The sequence below is a fragment of the Anastrepha ludens genome, chromosome 6 (genome assembly GCF_028408465.1).
Source record: "Anastrepha ludens isolate Willacy chromosome 6, idAnaLude1.1, whole genome shotgun sequence".
Classification (NCBI taxonomy): domain Eukaryota; kingdom Metazoa; phylum Arthropoda; class Insecta; order Diptera; family Tephritidae; genus Anastrepha; species Anastrepha ludens.
In genome coordinates, this window is record NC_071502.1 from 50,002,202 (window position 1) to 50,014,593 (window position 12,392).

A 12,392-nucleotide genomic window follows, 5' to 3' on the forward strand; every position below is an offset into this window, starting at 1 on the left:
AAAGCTGGCCAAAACTCAAAAAATTAAGTAATTGATTCAAAATTTCTTACTCGGGGGTTGTCGGGGTCGCTGATTACGAATTTGATCTTAAAATTTTGAAAATCCACCCCCTTCCGCCCCTATTGGCCACCCCCTCACGTGAAATAGCGTATATTCTAGAACATAATCAAGATGCATGTTAATTTATGTTTTTAGGGTCGCTGATTACGAATTTGATCTTAAAATTTTGAAAATCCACCCCCTTCCACCCCTATTGGCCACCTCCTCACGTGAAATAGCGAATATTCAAGAACATAATCAAGATGCATGTAAATTTATATGTTTTCGGGGTCGCAAGGTAGCAAGTGGTAACAGCTGAATCTTGTTTTATTCAGTAACCATTACTTTTTTGAGTAACCTTTAATAGGTTTCAAAGCAGCATATGACGGCGTTGTATAACTATACAGTTTGAAAACTCAAATTTTATAAAAAAAATTGCAAAAAATGTATCTACGTATTGCTGCAGCTAAAAATTTTGTGTCGAGGTATTGATATGTACTAAAGATTTCTCGTATTTTACTAACCTTCCGAAGATGATTCCATTTGGTTTTGTTCAATTTACTCCATTACAAAATCTTTCAAATGTGTACTACTTTCACTATTCATCGACAGTAATACGATGCTCAAACGAAGGCCACGTTGCGACTGAAAATACAGAGGATACTTAGGGTACAGGACGTTGCTATGAACGGTTTTCACTACTCAAGGCATTACTGTAGCCAACCCAAAGACAAAAAAACTCTATCTAGAAACTTTTTTTTTCGACTTTTGGCCAGCTTTTTGGGAATCGGTCGCACTGTGCGCCGTAGCCGAATGGGTTGGCGCGTGACTATAACTCGGAATTCAGAGAGAACGCAGTTTTGAATCTCGATGCAAGACCAAAATGAAGGAAACGTTTTTTCTAATAGCGATCGCCCCTCGGCAGACAATGGCAAACCTCCGAGTATATTTCTGCCATGAAAAAGCTCCTCATTAAAAAATATCTGCCATTCGGGGTCGGTATGAAACTGTAGGTCCCTCCATTTGTGGAACAACATCAAGACGCACACCACAAATAGGAGGAGGAGCTCGGCGAAACCCCCAAAAAGGGTGTATGCGCCAATTATATTTATAAGGTCTGCCTGAAGAAATTCGAATTACTTACTGGCTTAATGGGGATTTTAACAACTTTCCTGTCCCATTGTGTCATATGTGACTCATTTCTCTGTACAGTAATCAAAATAATATAAATCTATATAAAATAATTGAAGAAAATTATATATTACTCATATGAATTTTATTTAACATATCAGAAGAAGAAAAAAAAAAAACGGTGGACGTAGGCCATTCACAAAAGGATCATATGTGGCCAGGGAAATTATTAAGGAACAAACAAAACAAGTTCAAGTTCAAACAACTATAGCTGCTAAACTAGTAAACATAAAGTTTAAAATTTGATGCTGTGCTTAAGAGAAGAAAATATTTTTTCTTATTTAACTCCTACATCACAAGATACTGCGCGATACCAGGGCAGTTGCTCTAAATATTTCGGATGGATTCTGAAAATTTGCTTATTTGAAAGGTTGAGTAGGTATAATGAGATACAAATTGATAAAAAAAAAAAATATAAATATAATTCGCAAAATTATAAAAATTTGTAATTATTAATTGGCGAAAATTTTGGTATAGAGTTTTTAAAAGTTCTTTTAACATATATAGAATAAAACATAATTAAAAAAATTTGAAACAAATTCTTTAATTTGATATTTTTTAACATTTTTGTAAACTCTAGAATAAAAAACATAATTAAAAAAAATGCGAAAAAAATTCTTTATTTCGATCCTTTTTACATTTTTGTAAACTATAGAATAAAATGTACTTAAACAAATTTAAAAAAAATTTATTCGAAAAAATAATTTAATATTTTTGATTAAAGTAGGGAAGTTTCTCAAAGTGAAATATAATATATTCGGTTCTTTTCGGAGTCGGCTTAAAACTGTAAGCCTCTCCGTTTAAGGATATAGGAGCCGGAGTTCGGCCAAAAACTTTCCAGAAGTGTACTCGCCAATTATTTCTTATATTTGTGGTAATTTTTTTTTATTTTTAGGACAAAATATATTAATTTGTTTTTCCAGAAATTTTGAGTTTGAATTTTTTTATTAGTTATCGAGTTCGCGAGTTTTAACCAAATACATAACAAATCCGTGCAATCTCTAGCGAGGCTCTTGCAGAGGCGACGCTTTACTAAGTTAGTTAGTGAGCAGTTACTTCGTATTTTTCACTGGTGAACCAGTAAAAATAAAAAAAAATTACCACAAATATAAGAAATAATTGGCGAGCACACTTCTGGAGAGTTTTTGGCCGAACTCCGGCTCCTATATCCTTAAACGGAAAGGCTTACGTATTTGAATATAACTCGAAAAGGGATGGGAAGCAAAATGTGAAAGGTTAGTGATGGGCAAACTTAGCACATTTGCACTGTGCAGCAGCGTGTGCTTCTGCGAGCTAAAAGTGCTAGGTGAAGGGGGATAACAAAGCACAGGGAAGAAACAGAACAATTGAGCGAGTTGTGTCTGTGTTTGTATCCTGACTGAGAGAGCAATTATTCATGAATTCTTACCAGGGATGACAACTTTTAACTTCATATCAAAAAATTTCTACAAAATTTGGTTTTTTGGTAGATTTTTCTTCAACAACTAAATTAAATACATAACTCTTTCTATTATAATAGTGAATTAAGATAATAAACAACAATAGACATGTAATAAAACATTTCAAAAGTTCGCGTAATACTGTTTTTTAATTACTAGATGTAAAGAAAATTAAGGCCTCTGAAAATATTTCATTTGAGACTAAATTAAAATCTTACATATTGGAAAGCAATGACAGTTAAATCTTCAATAATATTGATCACTGCATATACTGACGAATCTGTAAATTATTCACGCTTATCTTATGATTACTTAAATGGTTTTTGAGATCGGATATATTTTTTTAAATTGATGTTTTTTAAATTGAGCTAAGAAATCCAGGAAATCAAATTTTTTAGCAAATTACATTATAAAACTGCAAACTCTCTTCAGCTACCGAAGTTTGTCAAATGTTTCAGAATTTTTAGCTACTGTATGATACCATTTTTTCTTTTATTTTTCATAAAAATTGGACGTGATTGACAACTAATTTCGCCCATCTAAATCCAATACACTCTGATATGCACAACTGCAAATAAAAATAAACAACCAATAGTATATACTTATGTATATAAATCATGAATAATAAAATCAACAATTTCCAAAATTGATTCCCACATTTAACAACTGCGGCAACTCTTACTCATAAGTTTTGACATTTCATAAATAAAATCAGTTTTTTCGTGATTTCTTCATTTTTCGACGATATTTTTTGAGACCGTAAGTTACATATTATTGTCGCATAAAAAACCACTAATATTAAGTGTATTTGTATGGTGTGGATGCAGTGAAAGTGCTGAAAATTCTATTTAAAAATTTGAAACGGCGAACGTCAAAACAAAGTGCACAGTGTTCAACTGCCGACAAAAACATAAATTTATTTCTAATGTGTAATATATTACTTTTAACTTTTAACTTAGATAAACAAAGTTAAATAAAATATTAAATATAAAACATTTGGTTCAGCATGGCCTCAAATAAAACAACATTGTTAAATTTGAATCCGAAGTGGAGTGTAACTTTTTTATGCAAATATGTAGACGGAGAATCACAATGCCTTTTATGTGAAAAACGTGTGGTGTGTAAGGTTTTTAACATAAAGAGACATTATGAGCTGCACAGGAGTGAATTTGATGAATATGTAGGAGAAGAAAGGAAAAGTATATAATATACAAATCCTTAAGTCTAAACGAAGAGCCCGAATCGATGTGCCAAATTACAGAAGGTCGGAAAAATTCAAATTATTAAATTTTTTTTTAATTTCTTAGGAAAGCGAAGATTGCGTTGTAGATGCAAAGCGTGCAACTTCTGAAATCGCGTTAAACCTTGTTCGTGAGAATCGTCCATTTTCGGATGGCGAATTGGTGAAGTCTTGTATATTAAAAGCAGTAGGAATTTTGCCCCCTTATCTCGTAGAACTATAAGCAGACGAGTAGATGAAATGGCGGAAACTACAGAATCGCAGTTAAAAGAGCGTATAAAATCATGCACAGCGATTTCATTGGGAATTGACAAAAGTACAGATATATCCGACATAGCCCAATTAGCGATTTTTATCCGAGGAGCTGATGCCCACCTAAATATATGGGAAGAACTTTTGGACATTATTCCAATGAAACGGACGACTAAAGGTGAAGATTTATTTCAATGTGTTAATGAATGTACTGAACGCAAGGGTGTATCATGGCGAAAAGTGGTTTGCGTTGCCACCGATGGTGCGAAATCCATGAGCGGATGCAAACAAATTTCTCTAATCATTTTTGTGTACTTTGTCATACTGTGCGCATTGCCATATGCGTGTGATTTGAATTTGAGAGCAACTAAGTACTCACCAAGAATACCCACTCTGCTATGATAATTTTTGAAAAAATCCTCTATTTTTTTAATGGAAATATGTATAAATTGACCTTTTAAACAAAATAAAATGTATAACATGCATTGTTTAAATAAAACATGGCTGGTTGAGATTACTGTTCGCTGTTGTGACCAGTATTCTTTAAAAAAATGCACTAACATAAAAACATACGATATACACTGAAGAGCAAAACTGTAACAAAATGTAATACTTTCTATTTCAACACATTTTTTTTTAGACATGTTTTAACAAATCAAATATTTTTTTTGCATAACTTTATTGGCATGTATGTACTCTCTCTCTCAAACCGGTTTGGTGTCAATGCAACAACAACAACACTAGTAGCAAGCAATAATGCAAATAAAGACAAATGTTACAGTTTTGCACTCAACCCATTTTTTATTTTTTACAATAAATAAAATAAATATTAATAAGATGTCCAATATCCTTTGGATTTTTTCAGCTCGTGGATACGATTGGGCATACTTCGTGTATACCTCAAGACAAAGTCAGTCGGAATAGCATCCCATACATCGCGTGTTCGCTCCCACAGCTCATTAACTCCACTGGGCGGACTTGAATATTCGGCAAGCTTCGATTTTACATGACTCCATAAATTTTCGATTGGGTTCATGTCCGGTGATTGTGGAGGCCACTTCAAGTTACGAAATTTTTGGCGTTGCATCCAATTTCGTACAACATGTGCGGTGTGCTTAGGGTCATTGTCTTGCTGAAAAATTACTTTTTCAGCAGCAAGACCCATACTTTCCACTACACCCGGCAGATTTTGTTGCAATATGGCCAGGTATTCCTCTTTCCGCATTATACCGTCTATTCGTACTAAAGAACCCACACCATTTTTGGAAATGCAGCCCCACACCATAATGGAGCCACCACCATGTTTTACTGTCTGCTTGATGTGATGTGGCTGGACTGCATTTGGGTCTTTAACCCAATACCAGGCCCGACCATCTGACTGAAATCGATTGATTTTAGTTTCATCAGACCAAATAACCTGCAATCGTTTTGAAATTTTATGAAAAAAGGTCTTTTATAATCCATTTATAAAGACGTACCTGATCCCAATCTTCAACTGTCCAGCTTTGGTGAGCCGCAACAAAATCCCGCCTCAACCGCACATGTCTTTTTGTCAGCATTGGCTTGGTTTTCTTCTCCGCTGCCTTTAGCCCCAGTTTTGACAGGCTGCGCCTGGCTGTCCACTGATTGGCATCAATATCCAGCATCTTTAGTGCTTCTTTGGGAGTGACCGCCTTGCTGCTTGTTACCAAATTTGCCAGATGGCGGGCATCGCGGTCGCTTATATTCCTTGGCCGGCCTCCTTTGTTACTGGGAACAGCGTCTGGTACATTTTTCCGCAGCCTTTGCACAGCCATGTGGCTCACTTCGAATTTTTTAGCTATTTTTCTTATAGACTCGCCCTTCTTCAGCAAATCAATTATTTGGCGTTATACTTCCCGATTTAACATTTTGTCTTATTCACGGTCACGTTTATAATAATTAAAAATCCACCAAATATATAATTACGAGAAAAATAACGGAAAATTTGAAAATTAAGAGTGAGTGCAAAACTGTAACATTTGTCTTTATTTGCATTATTGCTTGCTACTAGTGTTGTTGTTGTTGCATTGACACCAAACCGGTTTGAGAGAGAGAGTACATACATGCCAATAAAGTTATGCAAAAAAAATATTTGATTTGTTAAAACATGTCTAAAAAAAAATGTGTTGAAATAGAAAGTATTACATTTTGTTACTGTTTTGCTCTTCAGTGTACATACATACTTATATGTAAACGAAGACAATTCAACAACATTTTTACGACACCAGTCTTTTTCATTTTGAGCTTCACCTTGCATATGAAAGACTGAATATATTTGACTTAAAAACTTTATACAAACATTTTCATTATTGAAAATCTCAAAATTATTAAATTAGAAAAAACAAAAATGCTCAGTTTACTTATTTTTAACCAAAAACAAACAAAAGCTTCAGAAAAACTTACGACAATGCCAAATTACTTCAATCACTCTTCGTAGCGGGGCAAGAGGAAAATGAAAATGGCTGTCATTCCTAGGGTGTTCGAGTTGTATACCAACTTTTTGTATACCAACTCTTGAAATTAGCCATTAGAATATAACCTTAAAGTCTTTTAGTCAGTAAAAAATCACTCTGTATACGTAATGCCTGACTCAGATTTGGAACTACAGGAACCGATTTATTAAAGCAATCTGCAAATTTAAGTTCAGAACACGGAGAAGGTGATTTTGGAATTTAAATATTAGCAGATTTGAAATTATTAATTGAAAATTTCAGCGAATTCAAGTACAAAATTCAAATGGCAACAGAAAAATGAAAGCATACAAGAGCTGCTACTTTTACAAGTATATTTAATTCACATTATTCTTACACGGCATTATTGTTGTACTCGTGTTCCCTACTTGAGTACACATCAGTAAGTATAGAAATCATTTGATTGATCGAGACATTGTCTAAGTACTTCCAAAGCTTGCAATCTGTATCTATTTTCTTTTCACTTCAAATTCAAGTTATGTACATATCCACACAAAGAGAGGAAATTTGTTTACAAAACCCTTTTTTAGCGTCTATTGTGGTTGTGCGTCTAAGTGGTTGGCAACTATGCTGAACTTCAGAGAACTGCAATCTGATCAAAGCAGAGTAAATCCAAGAACATATAGCTGAAGTGGTGAATACTTCAATTTAAAATATCAGGTGATAATAATCGCATGTACAGGTGTTTGTTGATCATATATAAGTAGATAAGATCAGAGTATAACAGCAACAACTACTTGCTACTACTGTTAAGCGAAAGTAATTTCATCAGAATTTCCCACACAATACTCTTACAGGTATCATACTTTTGACATTTTGTTTTTTTATTCAATTGTTCTATATTTTAACATAAATTAATTTAATTGTGACTAATAAGCTTTTTGCTTATCAAGAGTAGGATTAACTGGTTAATAACAGGTGTTGGCGGACGATGGCATTAGAGTTGAGTGTGTGATAGTGGGTGCGCCATTAAGGCCCCCTATGAATATTTTTAGTTTAATGGTATTTTTGTTTCTAGTTACATAGCGTCATTGAAGTTTTCTCATGGATGATTGCACAAACGCATAACGCTGAGATATTGTGAAAATATGTTACAGAAACGATGACGGTTTTGCAGAGACGGTTTGCAATTTTTTGTTTTTGTATTTTGGTGGCAAAAGATCAGTTTTTCAGTTATTAAATTTCTAAAATCATCTAACGATGCAGTTTTAAAGAGAAATCTTCGAGAAGTAAAAATCAACAATTTTTTATGGAGGGGAAATTAAGTCTTAAAAAATTTCGAAGAACGTACAGCAAAACAAGTAATTCAATGGTGCATATATATATGATATTCTTCCTAATAAAATTTTAATCCTGTTTCCATTAAAATATAACATTTTCTTTATAATTTTGAGAAACAATTATTTTATTTGTTGGGTATGGGAATAGGTTTCCGTCCTTTCTTAGCCAAAGTTTCGAATTATTTAAACAATTTAATAATACATATATTAATATTATGTTGAAGTATGAGCCATTGGAAGCTACAACTTTAGTCCATATTTCAGACAGCATCTTTCGATGAAATATTCGAGTTCTTTTGACTTGATTCATTCATTGAGCCAGTTTGCGATGCTCTCGTAAGAAGTGAACCGCTATCCAATAACGGCTGACTACGTTGATGGAAACAGATGGTAATCCGAAGGTGTAATGCCTGTGGAATAAGGAGGCTGGGGCAAGATTTCCCAATTCAGTCCATCTAAATATTTCTGGACCGATTTAGCAACGTGTGACCTTACGGCCGCTTTTCTTTGAGAGCTCGATTGAAATGCATTAGCTGCAGTCGGTAACGATCGCCAGTGATGGTCTCAGATGAATTAAGGAGTTCCTAATAGATACCACCCTTCAGATCTCACCAGATGCAAACATAACCTTTGGTGCACGAATATTTTTTTTTCGCTGTCGATGGACCTAGTTCACCTGACAGGCTCCAACATTTTCGACGCTTAGGGTTATCATAATAGATCCATTTTTCATAGCCAATGGTGATGCGATGCAGAAAACCTTTTTGCTTTCTGCCATTCAAGAAGCATCTCACACGTTACCAAACGTCTCTCGATATCTCTCTCCTTTAATTAATATAGCACCCAGTTACCTGTTTTCTGGACCATTCATATCGCGTGCAAACGTTTACCGACGGTTGATCTGTCAACATCCAACTCTTTAGACTTATCATCAAGGGTTCGACTTGCGCCTTCATTCAATAATTGATGTAGTTGAGTATCTCCGAATCTTTTCGGTGCTCTTTCGCGATCTTCGATCTTTATCACTCACGCCGAAATTGCCACTTTGGAAGAGTCGAAACCATTATTTACAAGTTGTATTTGATGGAGCGTGATTACCGTAAATATTGATCAATATACGACACGTTTCAGTTGCACCTTCTTTAAAAGGTAGTAATGAAGCATAAGGAAGCAAATGCTGTTTTTTCTGGACGAACGGAAACTTTTTTGACGTCAGATAAAAAAGAATCTTTACTTTTTAAACGAACTACAGCGATCGAAGCCTGACATATACACCTTCAAATCACCTGTGTATTACTAGAGCGAACATAAATGAATGGCGTTGATTTATGAACAAACAAACTAAATAGAGCGCGTAAAGGTCAAATTAAAGATTTCCAAATCAAAAAATCATTTTCCTTTTTACTTAATAAAAAAGTTATTAAAAAAATCGGATAATTAAGCTTTTTTGGCAAATGCACTAGAAGTTCAACCAGTAGTGGTTTTTGGACCACCTTCGGGTGTGGCAGCTAGACGGTTAAGGTTCCTGGGTGCTCTTTTCTTCGACAGCCTGGGCAGTGCGCCAACCTAAATCCCATCTATCTTCTCCATTATATCAACAGGTCTGGCTGGCTGTAGATATCTGCCTGTTGGATGTCTCATAATGGTATCAAAACGGCGCTTTAGTGCTTTGAGGAGTGCCAGACTGGTACTTCAACCATTTCACCTACCTACCTACCTACCTATACCGTAGGTAACTTTTATAAGTCTAACTTATATTACGTTTCCACCGCAGCCGGAGTTTGGGTTCTCTGTCGCTATCGTGTTCTTAGCGCAAACACCAAACAAAACACCTGTCAAATCCCATACAAAATTAAAACACAACTCCATACCTAAACCCATTTTTCAAAGTGTGTTTTGTTGGGTTTGCATCTAATTTAATTATTAAGTGGTGGCAATGTTGCTCATTTTCCTCATTTATTATTGCATTCTTATCGAAACATGGCAACAATGATTGCAATTTGTCAATATGACATTTGATTGACGTTTAATATTTTTCGTGTGGTAAGCGTTTGTGCGCGCAAAATATAAAATTAAAGTTCTTGATTTGGAGTTGGCGTTTTAGCTCTTAAGCTGGCCAAATAAGTCTTCAATCTTTCCTCAGAAATACTGAAGCAACTTAAACACCAAAAAAAAAAAAAAAAGTTCTTGATTTTAATGGAAAACATTAAAAACTCTAAAACTATTTGGCTTCCTTCTGCGGACGAAGCATTTCTAGATATATGGGGTGAGAAGGCAGCTGAATTGCGAGGTCCACGCAAGAACTCACTTATATATGCGGAGATGGCTCAGTCGCTGGGAGTTCTTGGACATGAGGTCCGTCCAATTGACATTAAATATAAAATTCACAATTTCACAATGAAATATAGGTAAGGCATATAATATATTATTTCATTAAAGTAATTTTGTTAAAGCCTCAAAATTTCCTTTGCCGAAAATGCAAAGCAGAGCAAGGGACAGGATGTTCTTCTGTTTCTTGGAAGCACTACCAGAGGGTTCACCAAATAATAGGAAGCGATAGAGTAAATAATGTTGATGCGGTCGTTGTGGATAGTATAACAGGTATTTCTTTTATTTATATATGTAATTTTATTTGTATTTACATCTAATTTTATAATGTTAATTTCTATTTATATATGTAGGCATGCCTGATTCGGTTGCTTCGCCAGCTCCATCACTTTCGCCAATATCGTCTGCTTCATTTTCATTTTCGCCACCATCGTCTCCAGCACTGAACGAAGCTTCCGCACCTGCAGCAAAAACAAAAAATGCGAAAGTAAGTGAATTAAACGAAACTATTAAATCTGCTATGACGGAAAACAATAAACTAACTGCTGAGTTAATTGATATCGAGAAAAAAAAGGTTGTTGCTATTGAGTTATTGACAAAAAGTGTGGTTAGTTTCTTGGAGAGAAATTAATTAACTAAAACCTGTGAAATGATATTTAAGTTTTAATGAATTGTGCCTTTTAAAGTTGCACTATGTGCCTACTACTATCTTTTTTCAAAAATGAATAAAATGTTATTTTATAAAATGATGTATTAGAAATTTGATTGTTATGGTGAAAAGTTGTTTTTCAAATTCAATCCAATTGGACTCTTTGTGGCTTTTGTAGGTCGAAATATTTAAATAAATATTTGGTTTGAAGATAAAATTGTTTAAACCAAATAACCTTTTTAACCAATAAATTATGGTTAATTTAATAAAACATACGGGAGAATCTAGATGAAAAAAGTTATATTACTCACTGAAATAATCCTTTAACGCATTTCTTATCGATTCTCCTTCAGATCGGTCAACTGCATTGGTGCCGTATAGAATATTGCGCCTGGAATCGCGATGCATTTCCACTAGCCAATTTTCCAAAATTAAATCCTTCTCAGAAATCAAAAAATTATGTAAAACACATGCACATGAAATAACTGTGTTTACATTTTTGATGTGGTTATCCACGCCTTCTCCAATTCTCCTAAATCTAAAATAGAACCTGTATTACCAATTTTTAAAAATATTAGAATCTCTAAGTTGTATTTACCGGGCTTTTAAATGGCCAAAAGCATTTTCCACAACACGCCGGCACTTAGACAATCTATAGTTGAATTTTTTTTGTTCGCGTGTATTGGTCACACTATGCGGATATGGCTTCATTAAATGCTGAGAGAGACGAAAAGCAGAGTCCCCTATAATATGGACTGGTATTTTTGTGGATCCATACTGCAAGCTCAATTCATCAAGAAGTGCACAACTTTGCAACTCGCGCTTTAGCGATGATTTTTCAAAAATTGAGGAGTCGTTGCATCTTCCAGGACTGCCGCAATGTATATAAACAAATCTATATTTTGCGTCTACCAAAGCCAATAGTATTACGGAATACCACCCTTTGTAGTTGTAGTAATCAATGGCTTCTTCCTTTCTTGGATGAATTTCAATATGACATCCATCTGTATATATTAATAAAGATGCTCTTGATTAAACGTTATTTTTATCGCATTACTTATAAACCTACCTATTGCTCCAATACATTGTGGATATCCCATTGCATTAAAATCTGCGACTCCATTCTCAATTTGCGCCCTTGTCAGTGGAAAATTTTTCAAATATATTGGAGCCAAAGATGTCCCAACTTCATTGCAAAACTCGATGAGTATTTTGCAAACAGTTGCTTTGCCTACTCTAAACAAATGTCCAATTGATCTGTATTCACTAGAAGATCCTAGTGCATACAGAGCAATTGCCACGCGCTTTTTTAGTGAAATCGGGTTTCGATAGTTCGTTTTTCTTTTGGCTATTTTTGCAAGTTTGCTGCACAATTTTTCAAAGCAGGATCTTTCCATTCGGAAATTATCTTTGAAAAACTTGCCCCCATTACTCTGGCAGTCCACTTCCCAAAAGGTACTGGAATGTTCCTAAAATATACAT

General features: G+C 34.5%; 1 protein-coding gene across 1 annotated transcript; it reads right to left on the minus strand.

Annotated features, from left to right (window-relative positions):
- Window positions 1-11,213: 11,213 nt before the first annotated feature.
- On the minus strand, window positions 11,214-12,010 carry LOC128867058 (putative nuclease HARBI1). Its single transcript, XM_054108152.1, has 4 exons — window positions 11,980-12,010; window positions 11,509-11,914; window positions 11,397-11,448; window positions 11,214-11,348 (listed from the first exon to the last, which is right to left on the minus strand). Exons 1-4 carry the CDS (start codon window positions 12,008-12,010, stop codon window positions 11,214-11,216), a joined length of 624 nt encoding a protein of 207 aa, XP_053964127.1.
- Window positions 12,011-12,392: the final 382 nt, after the last annotated feature.